The sequence below is a fragment of the Pongo pygmaeus genome, chromosome 6 (genome assembly GCF_028885625.2).
Source record: "Pongo pygmaeus isolate AG05252 chromosome 6, NHGRI_mPonPyg2-v2.0_pri, whole genome shotgun sequence".
In the NCBI taxonomy this organism is placed as follows: domain Eukaryota; kingdom Metazoa; phylum Chordata; class Mammalia; order Primates; family Hominidae; genus Pongo; species Pongo pygmaeus.
The window spans coordinates 58,031,073-58,053,615 of NC_072379.2; the positions used below are offsets into that span (position 1 = coordinate 58,031,073).

At 41.9% G+C, this 22,543-nt stretch overlaps 1 protein-coding gene across 4 annotated transcripts in view; it reads right to left on the reverse strand.

The window, feature by feature from the left end:
• The window catches only part of CREB5 (cAMP responsive element binding protein 5), a 415,375-nt gene that overhangs the window by 138,947 nt on the left and 253,885 nt on the right, over window positions 1-22,543 (reverse strand). The window contains exon 1 of one of the 4 annotated variants that reach the window (XM_054495796.2): window positions 154-337. The exons of the other annotated variants lie outside the window; for them this stretch is intronic. Within the exon in view, the coding sequence (XP_054351771.1) occupies window positions 154-200 (47 nt within the window). The 5' untranslated portion in view covers window positions 201-337. Of the gene's footprint in view, window positions 1-153; window positions 338-22,543 lie in introns of those variants that run through there. 4 annotated transcript variants of the gene reach the window in all.

The following is a 22,543-nucleotide window of genomic DNA, read 5'->3' on the forward strand; positions in this document are numbered from 1 at the left end:
AGAAGGAGGAAGAGGAGAAACAAAGACGGGCAGAAAGGGAGAAGGGGGAGAAAATGAAGAGGAGGAGGAGGACGAAGGCTCAAAAACAGAAGGCAGTAGGGGCAAAAAAAATCTATAAAATCAGGAGAAAAGAAAATAAAATTAAAAACAAACCTCATGGACATCACTGAGGCTGAATTCCCTCCTGAGGTGCAGAACATGAGAGCTCTGGAATGAGTGTGTGTAGAATTTGAGCCAAAGCTTAACTAGCTTGAGTGAGTCATATCCTTCCCATTTGATTCCAGGCCAAGCGATGATGTAATGTGCTGGCCCTTCTTTTGCGCCTAGCTCTGGCTCTCCCTCCGGCTGGGCTCTCGCTCACTTGCTCTCTTTCTCCTGGTCTCGCCCTCCTCCCCCTTCTCCTTTTTAGCTCAGTGCTAGTGAAGTCACCATTTAAATCTGGCAGAACTGAAGCAAAAACTTCAATGTAACCAAAACAGCCCCAGGCTGAGTTCCAGACTCGGAGAGCCTTCGTGGTGCACTTGCCCTTAGAAACGGGTAAACAAAGGGGGAAACAGTGCCGCTGGGGATGGCCCTACAGCTGCCATCAGAGAGCTCCAAGAGGGACCCGGAGTTCTGCAGGCAGGGGTCAGCTGGTTCTGCTGGAAAAAAAAAAAAAAAAAAATGCTGGTTTAAAAAAAAAAAAAAAGAGTGCCCTGTGTTTGGAGAAAGGGAAATAACATCAAGACACGTGTAGAGATGGGGAAGCAGGGAGTGAAAGATGGCAGGTTGGAAGGTCTGAGTGTGAAAAACCAACCTCAGTTAGCAGCTTGGGCTTTGGTTCAGAACCAGGTGACAGGGTTTCCATCGCCCAGGGCCCTTTTTTCCTGGAGCTGGATGGGATTTTCTGTTGCTGAATGCCAACCACCAGCCCTCTGGAGACCTCTCGCATCTGTCCTCCCTGTCAGCAAGGGCAAAACCACTTCTGGTCCAAACATGTGCCCGTGTCTGGAGCCACCAAGGGCTGTGAAATCACAGTCACTTCTCCCTTGGCCCCTATGGGTCACCCTGTCATGTGCTAAAGGAAAAAGACCCCAGCCACAAAACACAAAACTTGCCTTTCTAAGATTAGCATTCCACTCAGGTGAACCTTCCAAAGGAGAGGGAAGGAAGACAAGTTCTCCTTTAAAATGAAAGACAGGCTGTGCCCCCACAACTCAACTCGCTGGAGGGGGTGCTGCTGCGGGTGGGGCCATCTGTGACTTTAAAGAGGAGAACAGACAGTATGTGTGTCTCTTTTTTAATTACAGAGTGAGGAAAAACAGCCTGGGGAGGTGGGGGCAGTCAAGCATGATCCTTCACAAATGACAGTGAAGCCTTTTTAATGGCTGAATTCTACTCCTCACTTCACACCTCCCCACTCAGGGCTCCACCACGACAACAGTCCCGACACTACTCTATTAGCAGGGCTTTTTAACCCCATCGTATCTCCGTTTTGCTATTTCTCCCCACCCTTCATGTTTCCTTCAAAAAGAAAAAAGTAACATGAAAATGGGAAGTTCACTAGAATTTCTTTTAAATACCACAAAAGCAGAAGAAAGGCATGAAGCTGCAATTATTTTTTTTTTTCCTTTTCCAAAAATGACCATGGCTTGTGCTACAGTCTATTGCCCCTAATGCCTTTTGTGGCCAGTGAATCAGGTAGGTAAGACAAACATTGTCTCTTTGCACGTTGCAAAGCAGAGAGGATCTTGACTTCTAAACTGTGTTTTTGGAGAAATCTCTCAGCTGATTAAAGATGTCCACTGATGGAGGTCAGGGATATTCATCTGAATCCCCTGGAATTTAAATCACAGCTTCAGAGAGTGTGGCGGTACTCAGGGTGAAGAGTTAAAAAGAAATATTTGCCCAAGGGTCTCCAGGACCCTGGGGGTTGGGGTGGGGAAGTGCTTTCTCCAGCAGGCTGCCCTTTGGCTTGACATCCTCAATTGATGCTGATGCCACAGTAGCTCCGAGTGACACCTTTATCAAGGCAGGCAGCTCTGAATTAGAGGTGATCAGCCATAATTACAGCTGGCGCCACTGAAGCCTGTGGCCTGACAGCGGCAAATGTGGTTGTTATAAAGTTTGGTCCACCATGTCAGTGGCCTGTATAACTCATTTACGTCTGACTTGCCAAGCAGCCATTGATTTTTCTTCTGCTAAGGGGAATAAATAAAACAAAATTTTCAATAGCTTCTACAAGCCTTTACACTTCAAGGCAGGTTGGCAAGATTTTGTATAAGCTACTTCTTCCTTTTTAAATGAGCCATTGACCATCTTGGTTAATATCAAGCTATGGACTTTCGCTTTCCCTTCTCTACCCCCAAAATCTCCCCTCCCCACTTTAGTTTTCTTATTTAAATGTTTTATTTATGTTACTATTTTTGGTGCAAAATGGATATGTGGTAGAGTTTTCCAAATTTACATCTTTTTGTAAGCTCAATGGGAAAATGTTCTCTGTAGGATTTTCCTTATACCATATTACCGGGGCTGGGTGAATCCACTAGATACCAGGCTTCTGCTGTTTTTCAGTGACATAGGCAAAAGGGACCCTGTGCTTTAAATAGAGGTGAGGTAAAGATGGCTTTCCTGTGCCTTGCTTGGGAAGTAACAAAGGAGATGATAGCTTCAGCCAATGCTGGGCACGGATCTCAGATAAGACCCGCCAGCATCATTGCTTCTGCCAGTAGGAGTAAGAGAACAAGAGGTTTGAAAGTGGCCAGTGTGCCTCTGATCAGGGAGTGACATCGCCAATGGGTACGGTGTTTCTAAAACCCAGACAAATGCCAAGGACCCAGAAATGTCTGGGTCTGATGATGATGCCGTTAAGCCACCAACGTGCCAGAACACTTCGACATCCCAATAAAACAACTTTGGAGTGCTGGCCTGAATTGAAATCAATTTCAGAGTTCAAAGGGTCTGAATATTTACATTTGCACTTGTTGTTCAGGACATAAATATTCCCTCCTGCCCCTTCCAAATCAGGCATTCCACTGGCTGCTGGATGCCTCCCCGCTTGAAAAGAAGCCCTACTTTCCCATTTTCCTTCCTGTGAGCAGCTAAAGAGAGACAAGATCCTGTTCCCAAAACGAAATTCCCCTCTGACTCAAGAGATTCCTTTTTCACCCATTTGGCCTTCTCCCCTACCCCATGTCCTAGCTGCTCCTCTGAAGAAGGGGGGCTTCATAGATAGAAGTCATAAGATGCTGTAATTCCAGAGGGAGGCTTCTTAGAAGTAGCCCCCGGCCAACAGGCTAGGTCTCCAGATTAGCTGGCTTGCTCAGGAATGCTTACAACACCCTCCTTTGCAGAGCGTGTCATCCTTGGGGAGAGGGTGGTGGGTACCGCGCAGCTGTTCGGTGTAACTCACTCACACACTCCCAGCTCCTGATGAAATGTTCGGCTCCGAAAAAGTGGAAACCTTTGAGATTTGAGCTCAGAGTTCAGAATGCTTTTGGACTCTTTCCAAACAACCCAATAGAAAAGGCACAACTTGGATTGCAGGGATGGAGGGGCTCAACAGCCGACTAGAGTAGACCTTTTGTGTGCCTGGGTGAATTTCTGAGCTCAAACATGTTATGGGAAACATAGCAAATATAAGAAACAATGGAGATCCTTCCTAGAGAGAGCTGGGTTTTTTTTTTCCCCCTCTTTTAGGTTTGAATTTATTCTCCTCAAGGAAAAGCATATCATCTTCTTTCAAACGTTGTTTTTAAAATTTAACCCAAGATTTCTACAGTCCCAATGGAGTTTGAGGGGCCAGATAATTTCAGAGTTAAATAAGCTGTAATGACTATCACATGTACCCAGCCATAAACCTAGTATTAAAAATTATTCAGAAAAAAGTGGCATCTCTTCCTTTTTTAATTTACAATAACCATCCAGGTGGTTTTCTAAGGCCTCCTTTGCAAATTGCTTCCAGTGAACCCTCTGGTCACAGACCACTGCACACCCACATGGTGTCATTCAGCATTCCCTTCAACCTGGGTGTCCCGTGTTTTCACAGTGGACAGAGGACGAGGGGCCGCCTAGGTGACCCGGTGCAGCATGCATCCTGAACCATGTGCAGGCAGGATTCGCTGGCTTAAATTGTCAGCCCCGCTGAAGTCAGCTCCAGGTGCTCCCAGAGAGAAGACAAGGGAGTGATCTGCCCTTGGTGACTCCTGTCGTGTAACTACTGCACCTCCTATACCCCAACCCTGGCACTGAGTACCCTTAGGCAATTCACTGGCCTTTCCTGTGTCAAAACCTATTTGTAATTCATGGATGTGGCAATGCTGAATGTGTCTCAAACAAAGGAATGAATTTATAATGGTGGAGGCATCAGGAAACCTTTGGGGGTGGATATTAAGAGGTCACAAGAGCCATTTGATTAGCCCTAAAATATTATCATCAATTCTGCTTCCTATAGTGTTTTTTCTCTAACTTCTTAAAATGTGCAAGTCATTGTACCACTGAAACCTAAACCAATGTCTGAAAGACAGTTGATACTCCTGGAATATTTGTTGAATAAATGAATGTGTGAATGAATGAATACAATCCTCAGCTCAGGCATTATCTTTTCCATGGTCTCCTTGCTGGGCTACCAGGCTGGGATAGGGGTGGCCACTACTCTGTGCTTCTTTGGCATCCTGAAGCAGATTCTATCCCAGCAATAAGCCAGCTATGGAGAGAATCTCTTCATGCTTGTCTTCTTCAGCAGCCATTTGCTTCTCCAGGGCACAGACTGTGCTATACATCTTCATCTCCCTAGCACCTAGCACCTGGCCCATACACAGTAGGTCCCTAAGAAATGTGACTGGGATTGGGCGTGGTGGCATACATCTATAGTCTTGCTACTGGGGCTGAGGTGGGAGGCTGAGGTGGAGGATCACTTGAGCCCAGGAGTTCAAGACTACAGTGGGGCATGATCGCACCACTACACTCCAGGCTGGGAGACAGAGCTAGATTCTGTCTCTAATAATGACAATGATAATAATAGTAATAAATTAATTAGAGAAAAAGAAATGTAACTGAGCCTGAACTAGTGGCAACGCAGGCTGCTCGGTCTTCCCTGAATATGTTGCCTCCTGAAAGTTCTTTTTCCCGTTTGTATTATTGCTCACACTTTTTCTGCAGCTTCCTTAAGATCTGAAGCATCTAGAAAACCTATAACAAGAAAATCCTAGGAAATCTATTGGTCAGCCTTCTCCATCCCTACACTATACCTTTTCTCCCTGGAGGGCCTCAGATTCCTCTTGCACCCCTTTTCTTGGACCCCCACAGCAGGGATGGCAGAATGAGCACTCTGTGGTGGATGTCAGAGCAGCTGATCCTAGACTATTGTCACCAGCTTCCTACATGAGACATCCAGGGAAACTGGAACTTGAGGTGAGAGCAGCTAAACATTCTCCTGTTGGGACTTCTTGCATGGTTGTTGAGGTGCACTAAAAAAAGAGACACTGCCACCAGGACTTTATCATGTCCAAAGAAAGGTGATGTCAGTTCTAACCAATCTCTTTGACTAGAGTGGGCACTACAGGAAGAACTCAAATAATGGTAGGGGACAGGAGGTCCAATTTTTTTTTTTTTTTTTAGATAGGGTGATACAGTGTCTTGTTCTGTTGCCTAGGCTGGAGTGCAGTGGCATGATTTCAGTTCACTGTAGCCTTGACCTCCTGGGCTCAAGTGATTCCCCCACCTCGGCCTTCTGAGTAGCTGGAACTACAGGTGTGCACCACCATGCTTGGCTAATTTTGTTTACTTTTTGTAGAGACAAAGTCTCCCTATGTTGCCTAGGCTGGTCTTGAACTCTTGGACCCAAGTGATCTTCCCAGCTTGGCCTTCCAAAGTGCTGGGATTACAGGTGTGAGCCATAGTGCTCGGCCAAGGAGGTCCAAACTTTTGTGGGTAAAAGTTTATACAGGATTGGAGCCTAATGATGTTGTCAGACTAACTACACTGAATTCATGTTCTGGTGTTGAGTGGAGCCAAGACAAAGCATTGTAGCTGATCAAGACTGGCTCAGAGCAGTTATGCTTGGGAGAGGTGGACAACCCAATTGATGATGTGCAAGAAAGAGGCCTTTCCTGGAGGCTCTATGGGGAACCTTGGTTAAAGGAGATTATCAACCAAATTCCTACTTTCCCCTTTGACCAAGTGTGGTGACTGGACCAGTCCAGGTTGAAGCAAGTGAGGTGCCTAGGGTACAAAATTTAAGGAGGTACTCACTCTCAGGGGCAGGTCTGCAATTGTCCAACCCTGAGAATAATTGCCCCCTTAAATGTTGAGCCATAGGGGGCTCATTTGTGCCCCTTAGTCCAAGCCTTGTTTGGAGATAATTTTCTACTCTGTGTACTCATGAGCATGGGTAGGGTTAGTAGAATAATATCAGGTGAAGCTCTGGGCCTGCCTGGCTCTTTGGGGAGATGGAGAATGATGCCTGCAACAGACTAGACTCTTCCTTACAGTGTCAGCTTTCAGCAGTCTTTCCTTCTTCTCAATTAGCCACTGTGAGCTGAGAGTTGAACTAAAAGTTGTCTGATAGCAAAGTTGGGAATGCGACCATTCACTGTTTTGTACTGATACACTAACACCTTTTATAATCCAAGTGTTCCTCATGACCTGGGTTAATCCATGTGTCCAGAAGCAAGCACTGTTACCGGCCCTGGAATCAGGAGAGGCAACGTGGGAAGACAACGGTCTTAGGAACGTCATGATTCTGACCAGGGAGATTTTCCAAGGGATGAGGGTTGGAGTAGAGGCAGAGAAGAACAGAGCATTTTTATGGCATAACATCAAAAAGTAAGAAATGTAGAAGGCCACTTCCCTCGGGTCCTAAGAGGGCCTTACACTGCTCACCTGGTCTTCGTCCCCTCCCTTTTACACCCTGAAATCTCATCAGGGGCCACACTCTGAGCCAAACCTGCAAAGTCAATGCCTGCCCCTTTCCTGGAACCCCTAAGCCACTGGTTTCTGAGGCTCCCCTGGTGGGTCTCCCCATTTCACAGAGAGGACAACTTGGGGCTGCCAGAAGCTGACCATCATTTGCTGAGAATTTTTATCTGGAAAAGCAGTTCATGGGGACTTTCATAATCAGTGGAAAAATGTTGTCCCTTTGCACATGATAAGTTCAAAACACTGCAGTATCTGCTTTCTGAATATTCTCCCTCTGTCTCCCCTCAGCACTTTGCAATTCCACAGAAAGGCCCTCAGAAAAGGATTACTTACATATCTGTAGGATAACCCTGAAAATATACTCTGCTGGCTGTTTTCATTGTTAAAACATGTTTAAATGAGAAAAAAAAAAAAAGAACTACAAAAGTAAGAATGAGTTTGAAGAGGTTTTGAAGGTATTAGAAATAAAAAGGCAGGCTTAAACTAAGGAATTGTATTTGTGGTTTCATTTCTTTCCACAAGGATTCCAGCTGTAGAGCTCTGTGTCTGTTTAATAACTGACCTTCTCTTACACTGAGCAGAGAAGTTCACCAGTACTGATTTATTAAGAGGGTTTCTGCAAGGAGAATTCGCCCTCCAACACTTTTGCCCGGAGGGGATGAGAAGAATTTCTTTTAAACCCCAAACATGAAGCTCTTGGGTCTTCCAAATGAAATTATCTATGTTTTTATTAACTGGGCCCCTGAGTTAAAAAGTTGGTTTTGATAAGGGTGAATAAATGAAAGAGAAAACTGCTGACATAATATTTTGGTTTCCAAACCCACTTCCACATTCTACTGTCCCTCTCAGGCCCATACATGACTGTGGTTTCTCTATTTACACCAGAATCCTGGAGAGAAAGGTGCAGTTAATCCTGCTTTATGGTAAAATTCATCTCTAAACTTTAACAAAATGATCATAGCGACTCTTTTAAATGCTTTGGTATAAGTTTTGATTTTTCTAGACATGGAGTACTATATGATTTATAAATAATGCAGGCTTGTCTTTTCCTTTTATTTTTATTTTTTTTGAGCAGAGTCTTACTCTGTCGCCCAGGCTGGAGTGTAGTGGTGCCTCTCGGCTCACTGCAATCTCCGCCAACGGGGTTCAAGCAATTCTGCCACCTCAGCCTCCCAAGTACCTGGGACTACAGGCGCACACCACCACACCCAGCTAATTTTTGCATTCTTAGTAGGGACAGGGTTTCACCATGTGGGCCACGCTGGTCTTGAACTCCTGACCTCAAGTAATCCACCTGCCTTGGCTTCCCAAAGTGCTGGGATTACAGGCGTGAGCCACTGCACCCAGCCTCTTTTCCATTCTTACAAGAGGAAAAGTAGATATTATGATGTCCAAGGGGTTCTGTAGATTTAGGAGTAAAAAGATTCTAAATTTCTTATTTCTTACAAAGTTGAAAATTCTTCCTTTATTAATAGAAATAGGAAGGAAAGTGAGATCCATGCACTGTCTGGGCCAATCCCAGTGCCCTTTCTTTCATTCGTTCTCTCTCTCTCTCTCTTTCTCTCTTTCTTTCTCTCTTTCATTTTTAGAGATGGGGTCTCACTACATTGCCCAGGCTGGAGTGAAGTGGCTGTTCACAGGCACAATCATAGCTCTCTGCAGCCTCAAACTCCTGAGCTCAAGTTATATTCCCACCTCAGCCTCCCATGTAGCTGGAACTACAGTACAGGTATGTGCCACCACACTCGGCCAATTCCTTTCTTTTAGCACCCACCCAAACTGGAAAGCATGCATTTAAGCGGGTGTTAGAACATACTTTTCTTGGGCAATAATCCTCCTTGAAAAATCTAATGAACACTCTGACTCCTCCTTTTAACCGTGGACCCCAGGTTAAAAACCCCCAAGAGAAAAAGTATGCTCACTTTGTGTTAAACTTCAAGCTATGCCCTTTTACAGGTAAAGAAAAGCAGGCACAAAGAAATGAATCTCAATCCCTTGAAGGCTGACCCTTGGCCTGGCACTCAAATCAGCAAACATCAGTCAGTGGTTCTCAGATGTGGTGTGCCTGAGAATGTCTGGGGAATAGATTAAAACGTAGGTCTCCAGGTATTACCTTGGAGATTATATAGGTCAAGGTGGGGCCTTATTTCTGTGGTGCTATGACAGAATATGTATTTTTAAGCAAAACTCCCCAGAGATTTTGATGCTAGTGACCCATAGTCCACACTTCTACGTGGTCATCCTATGGTCATGGAAATTTTATAAATAAATAAATAAAGTTGATAAAGTAAATAAAAAAATATATAAATACATTTATATGTCTCTGCTGTCCATGCTCTGAAGGAGCTGTGATTTCCTTCCCCCTCTTCTATTTTAAGGTAAAAAGTATTTAGTAATCTGTCCTAAAGTGATCAAGGCTTTAGACATTGGCTATAGTGGCTTTTCCAAAACAGGATGCCCACAATGGATGGAAAGAAAACATCTGTGTTCACAGTAACGTAACACCCATCTGAACAGTCTATGGCATTATGGTCTCCAGGACCCATGATAAGATTAGGGTTTCCTGACCTGTGGCTAGTTTTGCAAGACATTTCTCTTCTATGTTTACTATCAACATTTCCAGATGTTTATTTTGCAATATTCCTAGTCTCCTAAAGTGACAATCATGAGAAGGGTACGCTGGGATGGGGGAAGGGATACCAGTGGTAACTGAGAAGTCTATTGCAGGTACCCATCTACCACGACTCTGGCATACCTTGATTATTTTCTTGAACTTTAGTTACACATCAACAGTGGCCTCTGGATACTAATGATTGCACAGGGTTTCCTTCTCTGGGGCTCTTCACCCATCACTCTCCCAAAAGGATGTTAACAACGTTTTTCAAAAGTCTTGAATTTCTAGGCTTGTAAAGAGCTACAGCACTTGAGAGGAGAAAGTGCCAGTCTATCCACAGACCCAAAAACACAAGTGACCCAGGAAGGGGAATGAGGATCGCGACCTGTGAGTCATCAAGGGCTGCATCTCCTGCTAAGTGGAAATTAAGTGTCTGAATTACAATGAGACTCCTTACATAATTTCTATTTGACCAACTCTTTGTCATATTAATACTGTCATAGCGCCACAGAAGCAGCCACGGAGACAGACACCACACCCACAAGCCCAGGGAATAGACAAAATGAAAAACCTTGGTAGGTGCTGAATGTCTGGGAAAATAGTAACAATAATAATGCAATAATCCGTGTGTAGATTTGGAGGAAGAGGCAGTGAACCTGAAAAATAATGATAGTTATGATGAAAGCAAAGAGGCTTCCTACCTAGTTCTTTGGTCATGTACTATCTTCTAGCCTAGGGCCATTGAGCCTATTTCATCCTGACCCTTGCTGGAGATTTTTACACCCCCTTACTCAGAGAAGCTTTGTGTTGACAGAAGAGACTCTCCAAGACATGGAGAATGAAGAGATAGTGATTGTTAGGAATGACACAGATATCTGAATGAATTAGCTTTGGGGCAGTAATCCTCTTTAAAATTCTAGAGACTTTCAGAAATAAATAAGTTATAAATGCCTGTAAATCGCCCTTTCCATTTGGTAAAAATGTCTTTGGTGTTGACTTCTTATAGGCGAACCCAGAGTCTTCCTCATCTCAACTCTGCATTGCCGTCATATGTATCAGCATATGGCACCTTATCCCAAGCTGAAATAGGATCCACACTGCACCATTTTGCAAGGGTAGGTGGTTTTGAGTCTAGAAGGTCCTATAACTCAGTCTGAGGCAGTTCCGTCTTAATTTGTCAAAGTTTCTGTTATTTTAACAAAGGCTATTTGGTGTTACTTGATCCCTCCTGGCCTGGCCAAACCTCAGCACAATTGAGATCCTTTTGTTTCTCTCTCGTCTCCCCTTTCACTACCTCTCTCTACATTTCCTGATACCCTCTTCTTCCTAACTGGTTTCAAGTCATCTCACAAAAGACTTTAGCTGATGAAGACAAATTTTCCTTATTTCATATGCTGATAACGCAGGGAAAACCAAAGTCATAAGTTCTAAAGGTGGGCTCTGAGACACCAGGACAAAAGATGCTGGGGGCTGTGTTTTGTACAAGGATCCTGTTGAGTCCTTGGCTCTATTTCAGAGACACAGAAAGAAACAAAACAAACAAGATCCCAGACCTCAGGGAACCAGCATTCTAATGGGTCGAAAGAGATAATCACACGTAAACAAGCAAATACTCTTATTTTAGATCGTGATAATGGCTACAAAGAAAATAAAACATGGTGATGAGAGGGAGCATCGGATGTGGTGAAGACTTTTAGAACAAATATTTAGGCAACTCCCCTCCAAAGAGATGACATTTTACCTGAGGATTGATTAGTGAGAAGGAGCCACGTATGGCTACAGGGAAGAGGTATACAGAGAGAACCACCTAGATAAATGCCCTAAGGCAGGAAGGAAATTGGTGTGTTTCACGCAAGAAAAGAAAGATCTTGGAGGGAAGGAAAAAGAGAGGGAAAAGAGGTAAACTGGGAGAGGTAGGTGGAGTATTGCAAGTCACTACAGAGTTTCTGTTTTATTTTAATTGGTGAGAAAAAGCCATTGGAAACTCTAGAGAAGGGACTAGCATAATCTGATTTTTATTTTAAGAAAATTGCATTAATTGCTGTGTGGAGAACAGACTGTCAGAGGGAAAGAATTCGAGATTGGACAACAGGTAAGATATTTTGCAATAGTCTGGATGAGTAGTGATGCAGGCTTGTGCCAACTGTGGTGAAGAAGACTGTGATCACATGTGGTTTGAAAACATCCAGAGTTTTGTTTTGGACATACAGGCAAAGGAATCAGGAGAACAGAGGGACAGGAACATCTGAGCTCAGCAGGTCGGTCTGCACTGAAGACATCCAATGGGAATCAATTCCGATTGACTTTCTTTAAAGCCATAGGCGGTGTAAATCTCAGAAATGAGTCATGCAGGATACTCTCACAGTAAGAGGTGGGCAGAGAAGGATTAGCCAGTGAGCTGGGAGGAAAACCAGGAAGTGGACAGGAAAGAGTCCTGGAAGCCAATGTCAGTACAACAGTCACTTCAGATGACTCCAAAGTATACATTTGTTAGACATCAACTATTCAGTAGCTCCTGTAGCTGGGTTCTGCTCAGGAAAGAGATTAAAAGTCAACTCACTCTCAGCTGAGTGGGAGAATGGTCCTCCTTTTACCTAACACCTTCCTGCAAACGCTCCATCCCTTTTCCCTATGGTTGAAAATATCAAGAAAGGGACTCTTGTAATGCAGAAAATTTGAAGATCTTATTTGCAGGTAAGAAAAGATTAGGAACTTAAAAAAAAAATCTACCTGAGTCCAAAAGCTTTTAAATACCCTGCTGCCTATGTACCCTGTCCTTTTACCATCGATGCTCTTGGGGGAGTTAAAACACTGCTCTAACACCTAAATAAATATATGTAGTTTTGATATGCAAGAGATGAACTGTTGGACATGGCAGCCACACCTGTAATCCCGGCACTTTGGGAGGCTGAGGTGGGGAGATTGCTTGAACCCAGGAGTTTGAGACCAGCCTGGCCAACATGATGAGACCCTGTCTCTACAAAAAAATACAAAAATTAGTTGAGTGTGGTGGTGTACGCCTGTACTCTCAGCTACTTGGGAGGCTAAGCGGGGAGGATCACTTGAGCCTAAGTAGGTGGAGGTTGCAGTGAGCCGAGATCACACCACTGCACTACCACCTGGGTGGCAGAGCGAGAATTGAATGTCTCAAAAAAAAAAAGAAAAGAAAAAAAAGAGTGATAAACTTCATGTCAACACGGGCTCTGCTTTATTCATTACCACTTTTGAAACTTGGCAAAAATGATAAAATTAAAATTGCCCATGGGCATGAGATGTAGACCTTCTTTAGCTTCTAAGTTTAGAGAGCAAGATTAAAAAGAAAATCATAAAGCATGTTTTAAAGCAATACACTTTATTAATGTATGTGATTTTAAGACTTCTATGCCATTTCTCACTTTAAGAGGGTCCCAGGACAGTTTGGGAATGTGGGCTGCCCAGCGGGTTCTGAGAGCTGCTTTCCAGGGGACAATAGGAGCAGATGCTTTCTGGATTTTTCTCCATCTGTGAAAACAGGTATCCTGGGACAGGTTTTAAACTGGGGAGGTCCTTTTAGAATGTGTGATGATAGCCATTGTATTAGACCCAAGAGGCCTTGAGTATAAAAACAAATGGAAGATTTGAGAAATTCAGCATCCCAGATTGCAAACACCAATTAATACATTTTAAGATTTAAAAGCTAAGTTGTGGATGTTTCTGAAAATCCTTATATTACTCTGGGTAAATCCAAGTTTTGCTCAACAGTAGTGGCACTGGGTCTAAATCAATCTTTCCCTCCCCAGAAGATGGCCTACACTGACTTAGAAAAGGGCAGTAGAGGTAAGGTATGGGGCGGGTGGTTTCTGGGGTCCAGGGGGCTCAAGGTAATCTAAGAGGCCAAATGCTATAATGGTTACTTCAAATTTATGGAAAAAGAGCAGGAAAATATCCTAAAATTTTCAAAGTCCTTTGTTAATACAATCTCATACAGTGTTGGAGCATGAAAATTTTAAAGTCCAAATTTCCTCATTCTGCAGGTGAAAAAACTGAAGTAGGGAGAAGTTAAGCTGCTTGCTTGCTCAACCACTCCAGGCCCCCTTCTGAGTATTTCAGAGCTGTTTCTATGACAGCACTGGGAGGGCTGGTATCTCTGGATTGTAGGGGAGGTCTCATTCAGTAATTTCCCTGAATTCGTTGTTGGCTTTGGGCTGGGGAGTGGAAGCTGTGAAACTGAACAATATGTCAGCCTTGGGTCTGAGGCCCAGGGCATTTCCCGTTAACCAGGTCAAGACAGCCAGTCTCTGTCAATCAGAGTTTATCAGAGCCTATTTTATAGTACGTTATTAAATGCCATGATGTTTTTGTAACCAAATAAATGCATTATGAACAGAGCATTTTTTTTTTTCTGCAGTTCTCTACAACATGCTGGATATGTTCTTAGAAGCAGATAAAAAGCAGCAGGGACTCTAGGCACAATAATACCAATTTATATGTGTTACAAAGCAATCTGTTATCTCCTTTAATCTTCTTAAAACTTTTCCCAAGGAGAAAACTGAGGTTAGAAAGGTATAATGACTTGGTCAAGAACACAGAGTTATTAACTAGATCCCAGGTCTTTTAAAACCTAGTCCATTGTGTGTGTGTGTGTGTGTGTGTGTGTGTGTGTGTATGTGTGTGTGTTTTCCATAATACAACTGATCTCCTTGTCTGGTGTCCTGAATGTGTGTTGTTTTATTTTAGAAAGTGATTTTTGTATTTAATTGGTTGGGATGATTGCAACTTGTTTTTTAATTTATTGTAGTAAAATATACATAACGACAAAATTTACCATTTTCATCTTTTTAAGGTGTAAAGCTCACAGGCATTAAGTACATGGTTGAAACTTTGAAGGTAAAAAAAGATTAAGAAAGTGCAATAATAATTATTATAAGAAAAATAAGAGCTAAATTAGAAAGTCCTTGCCAAATGCCAAGCAATGTGCTAAGAGCTAATCTGTAAGGTCTCTTCACATTCTAAAAGTAAATCTGGCTATTTTTATCTTTCTTTTACAGTTGAGGAAACAAAAATTCAGAGAGGTTAAGTAACTTGCCCAAGGTCACACAGCTGGCACGTGGCAGAGTCCAGTCACACACTCAGGCAGTTGATTGATGTGTTCATACTCTAATCCACCCCACCTTGTTGCTTTTTCTTTGAGGCCACTAAACAAAACAAAGAAGAACTGAAAGGCTCAATTCGTCTTTCTTGGTTTCTCTGTCTGGTTGTAACCTTCACATGTTGACCGGCGACTAAGCAACCCAAGTCCCATCAGAATTTTAGATGAGGTACCTGAGACAGGAAAAAAGGCCAAAGTCTCTTGCTTCTCCCCAGTCTGAAAAATTAGGATTGCTCTGTTCTAGTTGAACTAGCAACATCTAAGAGTCACCCAAGGTACCCAAAATTATGCTTATGCTAAAGCAAGTGATAAGAGAACCTCAGTTTTCTGGGACGAGATCATAGAAAGCAGGAAACGTATTTTTAAATAGGAAATGTCTGAACTCATTTGACAATAAATATCACTAAAAAAACTCAACCAATTTAGTATACACTTTTTTTTTTCTTTCTGAGACAGGGTCTCACTCTGTCACCCAGGCTGGAGTGCAGCGGTGAGATCACGGCTCACTGCGGCCTTGACCTCCCAGGCTGAAGCAATCCTCCCCATCTCAGCCTCCCACATAGGTGGGACTACAGGCCTGCCCTGCTCATTTTTAAAAATTTTTGTAGGGACGGGGTCTTGCTGTTTCCCAGGCTAGTCTCAAACTCCTTGCCTCAAGCGATCCTCCCACCTCAGCCTCCCAAAGCACAGGCATGAAGTCACCACTCTCCGCCACAGTTATATTTTCTGCAACAGTCCATTATCAAAAAGTATGTGGCCAAGTGCAATCGCCTGAGGCCAGGAGTTCGAGACCAGCCTAGGCAACATAGTGAGACCCTGTCTCTATTTAAAAAGAAAGGGAAATGGATTTTTACAAATTGTTTTAAAGAAATGTAATGGTAACTTCCTCAACAAAGCAGGCTACTATAGAGTTGTGGAAAGAATACACACTGTACCAACATGCACATGCCTATATATTTTTATATTAGTGAACTTCTTTGTTTTGACTTGTATTGATTTATAGTTTCAGGCTTTTTAGATGGCACATGGGAGATACGTAGAATTAAAGACAAACTTAAGACAATTACCTCATATAAGCTACATATCCCCTTATGCCGTACTCCGTATCAAAGTAGTCATAGATGAAATATGTTTATATTATTTTGGGGTGAAGTGTCAGCTTCTCTTAGTCTGCATTAATGACTACAGAAAACATTCCTAATGATGGAAACACAGTAGCCCAAATTCAGGTAAATGGTCTTAATGGAGAGATACATTTAAAATCACCTACTAAAAGGCAATGAGCTCAAACATAGTAGCCCTGCCTTATTCACAGCTTGGCTTTCTGCCGTTTCAGTTACCTGCAGTCAACTGCAGTCAGAAAACAGGTGAGTACGGTACAATGAGATATTTTGAGAGAGAAAGAGAAAGCACCTTCACATAACTTTTATCACAGTATATTGCTATATTGTTCTACTTTATTATTAGGTATTGTTGTTAGTCTCTTATTGTGCCTAATTTACAAATTAAACTTTATCGTAGGTACGCATGGATAGGAATAAGCAGTATATAGAGGGTTCAGTATGATCACAGATTCAGGCATCCACTGGGGGTCTTGGAAAGTGTCCCCTGTAGACAGGGAGAATTATTGCAAGTACTTTTCACACCATGTACCAACTGGTCTCAAAAACGTTTTACTTTCTCTCGCATGTGGCAGAGAACATGAGAACACGGTCAAAGGGGATAGTGACAGCAGGAGAATTGGTACAGAAAGCAAGAAGAGAAGCCCAAGGTAGCAGGGGCTCCCCTTGTTGTGCCTGGTGTGTCTGTCCCTTGAGCAGCCCTTGGCTTTGAGCTGACAGTTACATCCTTATGGCAGGGCACAGGATGACGCAGATCCTAGGAGCAGGTGAAATTACAGCAACAAAGATTCTTGACACAGGAAACAGACTTCCAGAGCTTACGGTAAAACAGTAAATGCTTTACTTCTATGAGCTTGGCTTGTAGCCACTGTTATAAAAATCAGCCAAGCCGTCCCCTGATGCCCTTGATGTGATGGTCCTGTGTTGAAGATAGAGTCCCAAAGTGGTGTTTTGTTGTTGTTGTTTCTTTTTATTTTGAAATAACTTCCGATTTTCAGAAGTGTTGTAAGGCTAGAGCAGAGCCTTCCTGTATACCCTCCACCAGCTTCCCCTCATGGTAACATCTTACACAACCCCGGTACATTTACCAGAACTGAGAAATTGATGCTGATATAGTGCTATTAACTTAGCTACAGGATTTATTTGGATTAGTTTATTTCACTAATTTCATTTCCAGGAACCAATCCAGGACACAAACATAATGGGGTTTTAATCATTTTATTCCCTTGCTCAAAAAACAAGCTCTCAATTGCTAACAAATCAAAGTAAACGTTGCCTAGTTATTTGGTCACATCCTATATTTTAGCGTCATCTGCCACTATTCACCAACATGTACCCTATAAGTTTTGGCTAGAGCCAAACTGGACATGTTTGCTTTTTCTCAATATATCTTGATCTTCCCTACATCTACAACTTTGCTTATGCTGATCCTTCAACTTGAAACATCCGTCACAGCTCATAGTTCTGCAGTTTCTATGAGACCCATATCAAATGTTTTCATTGCAAGAAAGGGTTCCTGGTACCTCAAGCCAGATGTGTTCTTTCTTGCCTAAGAATTTCTGGTGCACAGTATTGGTGCCTTTTTCATGTTACATACTGGGAAGGATACTACTACACGGGGCCTCAGAGCAGGGTAGAGTGAAAGGACAAGGTCTAGAACTGAGGGTCAGCAAGAGGGCCCCAGCCTCTGAAAGAGGAGGGTAGCAGCGGGCCGTGGACAGAGCATTGTGGTGAATTTGACATGAAACTTCACACTTTCACTCACCGGTAAAACTGAATGCCATAGCACGCTTGAGGCTTAACGGTATGATCTGATTCTAATATGGACTGAAATTATAGAAATAATATAAAAGAACCAGATAGTTCCTACCTAAAATATTCCCCATTGCTTTCAATGTAATAAAACCTATTTTCATCCAAATCTGTTTAGAAGAAAACCTAACCCTTTGTGAACTCATTTTGTTTTGGTCTTTGTGCATACTTCCTTCTCCCTTCTTTACCATATTAAAGATTAAATCAGTATTTTTTGTTGTAACATAAACTTTACAGGAAAACATATATTACATTGGCTACAGCAATTCTTTTGTCGTCGTATAAAACTACACTCACAATTGCATAATTACAACAGAATTCTGTATAGTTACAAACATATAATAAAAGTAATTACTAAAATAATGAGAAATAAACTTTGACATATCCAGAGATGTTTACAAAACCCAGACAATGGAAAAGAATATATGACCCTTTATTTTGGAATGCAAACAACTCATTTTTTCCTTCAATTAAAAGATGCTATACTCTTATTATTAGTTTTCTTATATGTCTTTTAGCATTAAGCTAGCAAAGAATTTAATAAAAACTGAACAGCATAAAGTGAGGTCATGCATTAGACCTGGGAAGGGAAATTTCATGAAGTTTCTTTCCGTGTCCTCATAACAATGAGTCCTGAAACAAGTAGAGTTTATTAGAGACTTAAATGTGGTACAACCTAACTATAGATTAGTTTATGAAAATGTGTGATTTTTGTATACAACTCTGTAGTACTCAAGGCTGGGGAAATTATGCGAGAAGAAGTATGATTAACTTCATGTGACTGAAAGGCAGATGTGCATTTTTTAAACCTTTAAATTGTCTCACATAACGTAAATATTCTCCTTTTTAAAGGCAAAGCAAAAGTTTGAAAACTTTGTTAATAAGAACCAAATATTAACCACTTGCCATATTTTTCAGTCTAACATATTTCTCAAAGAAAAGTATAAATGTGGACTAATTTCGAGTCCATTGAACAGGTATTTGTTTTCGTTTCCTCGGCTTTGTCATTTTAAGGAGACAGGCTGGATGTGACTTCAAAAATGATTGTATAGAAAAATGTTTATTTGCAAACTTAGAAACATTTTGTGAGTTTACAAATAAACAGAATGAGTTCTTATATAACACCAAGAAGTTTTTTTTTTTAACGGTTTCATCTTTTTTTTCTTTTCTCTCTTTTATTTTTTTAAAACATCATCTACTTAGAGAATGATTCCCATCCCAAAGAAAATATTTGGGCAGATTTATTCATATCCTTGGTTTGAAAAGGATACAAGCAGGCTAAGCATATTTCATGGAAGAAAGGAAATATGCCCACAGTTTCTTTTATATGTTAACAAGTGCTTTCTATTCCAAAACCTCAAAATATTCTGTATCTTTAAAAATTTGAACACCCTCGAGATAGAAATTTCTAAGGGGTCACATAGCATTTTAATTGCCCCAAACAAAACTTGCTGGCAGTTTCAAGCAACTAGATAGGAAGGGTAAGCGCTTACAAGAACACACTCATGCCAATAAATAGTATCCTTGATAATTCTGATTGACATTCCAGCTCCCACAGTGGGATTCAAAAGCCCCACCCACGGACAGCATGCATCTGAGAATTGTTTGAAGGTGCGTATCTTTTGGATTTGTTTACAGTGGCTTGTTCAGGGCTAAGACAGAATTTTCTACATGATTCCAAGAGCATCAGTCCTGGTTTCACTCTTCACAAAAAAGTAGATCCCCAAGTCTTGTCGCTGGTGACCTACTTGATCCAAGCAAAGTTTGTGACAAGCAAGCTCCACTATAATCAAATAACTAGGGGAATCATTTTGAGGTTTTCTTTTTTTTTTTTTTTTTTTCCGTGAGAAAGGGTCTCTCTCTTTTGTCCAGGCTGGAGTACAGTGGCATAATGATAGCTCACTGCAGCTTTGAACTCAAGTGAGCTCAATTGATCCTCCTGCCTCAGCCTCCAAGTAGCTGGGACACACTCCTGGCTAATTTTTTATTTTTTGTAGAGATGGGGTCTCATGTTTCCCAGGTTGGTCTTGAACTCCTGGGCTCAAGTGATCCTGATCCCCTTGCCTGGGCCTCCTGAGTAGTTGGAATAACAGGCATGAACCACCATGCCCAAATTTGACAGTTTGTTGAAGTGGGATTTAGCTTGCAATGTATCCATTTTCTCCTGTTCTGTTGTACCCTTCCTTTTTCTCTTCCCTTTCTTTGGGCTATCTGGTCCATGGCGTTTATTTTAAATAAAAAAAATATATTTTAAAAGTAAAGCAGGGTTTGGACTGATTCTCAAAAAAGCCGCACCTGCATATGTAAAGGATCCGTTAACATCAGGAAAGGAAAGTGATTTGGGACTGACTCAAGTCAGGGAACTACCCACTGAATCATCACTGACACCTCCAGGGTTTCTTTGGAGGTCTCTCATAAGAACAGGGATCTAGCCCAACCCTGTTCAGCTTATGAGAGCTCAGCTGAAGGTGGTATGGCTGCTGGCCACATTACTCATTGGGGATATTGAGTCATATACATTTATAAGGGGTGGGCACAGAACATTAAATATCCCTAAGGTGTTTTGTAGCTTGAATGGTGTTGCTGAGTGCACGGAGGGACAGAGCTCAATTTCTGATTTTGGGTATGACATGCAAGTTTCATCTTCACAACATGCATTTCTCATTTATTATTCAAACTTTTGGCAATCGCTCCTTATAACTCAACATTCACAGATTCCCAAATAAAAATGTTTACTATTTTTTGAGAGATGAAATGAAAAAAGACAGCAAAAAATAGATTCTTCTTACTGTTTTTTCTTTAGAAAGTTTAGGCCATTTAATCCACCATGGGTGGAATGACTTTTACATGGGATATTTTTAAGGGTGTCGGCGACACTCTTTGTTCTTCCTTGTGCTTTAGACTTGCCTCTTAATTCTACTTGCGAAAGTTAACCTCAGAATTTAGATCATGCCTACAGTATGGTGCCCAGACTGATCTCAAACTTCTGGGCTCAAGCAATCCTCCCACCACAGCCTCCCAAGCAGCTGAAGACTAAATGTGATCTTTGAATAATGGCTTCGCAAGAAGATGGATAAATCTTCTATTCTCTCAACGACTATTTTCTGAGAATTATCAGTTCAAGCCATATTCCCCCTATATCCTGCCAAATTCCTCCTTTTTACCAAAACAAAAAAAAATGGATAATCTTGCTTGTCTGTTTTTCCCCCCACTTTCTTTATAAAGTTCCTAAATACATTCTTGTAAGTTTCATTTAAACTAGGGCATTTGGTAAGTTGATAGTTATAGCATGCTCACAGCTGTGGGAAAACTGACATAAAAAATAACCAGCTCAGAAAAATGGCCCATGTACAACATCTTTGAGTTTTTATGTTTTATTAGCAATTTGGACTCATTACTGTTTGGGGGAAGAAGGAAGGGAGGTAGATGTTTCTGCAAGTTGTTTCTTTAATGTATTAAGCAGAGTTTTCTAATCAGGTTTAATGCAACTCTGCCTGGCCCTTTTAGCTGGGCTGTAGGAGACACAGGCAACATTGACCACTGGTTTCCACTCTCCCCCACCCCACCCTCCCCATACACCTCCTTGGCCCTCTCTGATGGTCCTTCATGGAAATTCATTACCCAGCAGCAGAGGTCAAGCTAGGTATTTTGTGATGCTTCCATAGAAAAACGAGATAACCTCCTTATCGCAACCCAATATGTTCTCTGATCTTTCCCAGCTTTTGTCTTTTTCTTAGCCTTTTGGGCAAAGGCATGATAACCACTTGGCTCACAACTGCCACACTGTCACTGTGGTTTTGAATTATGATGACCAGAAAGAGCCGGATAATATTTAATAGCCTGAGATCACGGACTTCCCTGACATAACACTTAGCCAGGTCTGTCTTCCTTTCACAACCCTCATTATTTGTACCTGTTCTGTGACTTCTGGGAGGATACACTACCTCTAAAACTCTCTTTTTCTTCCCTTTTTGCTCTTCTGGGGTATTAATTTCCCCTTCTCCACATGAAAGGGCTGTCCATTTTGTTACCAAAATGCACTAATGCAGACTAGAAGAGTTCTGTTCCTAATCTTTTATGAATCTTGGTGAATCTTTGGAATATAAAAACAAACTGCATGCTGAAATAGTCTTCTGTGGCATACCTCAGGAAAATCACCAATTATCACATTTGAGAAAATGTTAAGTACACAGGTATCATGTCTTCCAACTCAATGGTTACCCTTTCCCTAGGAACACAGGAACTATGATGGAAAAACGGTAGGCACAAGGGAAGTCAGAGGGATAAAATGGGAAATCTCATTTTAGTCAAACCTTCACACTTGGAGAGAGAAAGGAAGGAAAGAAGAGAGGAAGGAAAGGAAATTTAGACTTGCCTCTTAATTCTACTTGAGTAAGTTAACCTCCGAATTTAGATCATGCCTACAGTATGGTGCCCAGACTGGTCTCAAACTTCCGGGCTCAAGCAATCCTCCCACCACAGCCTCCCAAGCAGCTGAAGGCTGAATGTGATCTTTGAATAATGGTTTTGCAAGAAGATGGATAAATCTTCTATTCTCTCAACGACTATTTTCTGAGAATTATCAGTTCAAGCCATATTCCCCCTATATCCTGCCAAGTTCCTCGTTCTTACCAAAAGAAAAAAAATGGATAATCTTGCTTGTCTGTTTCTCCCCCTACTTTCTTTTCATCTTTTCTTAGACAAGCATTATTCTTAAAGTCCTACAAGGCATTGAAACTGGAAAAGATTTAGAATCTAAAATACCAAGTTTTCCTTGAAGGGCTGAATTGGCTCTTCAAGCTAATCAAACCAAGGATTTGATGTGACACATAGCTAGAAGACAAGAATGCTGATTCTGTCTCTACAGACGAGATCACTGTTCAGCTTGTTTTTCATGATGAAGTTGAAAGCTCTCAGAAAGAGAGATGTTAGAAGCCAAGTGAGCAGAAAAGTCCTGGATCGTGGGTTTCT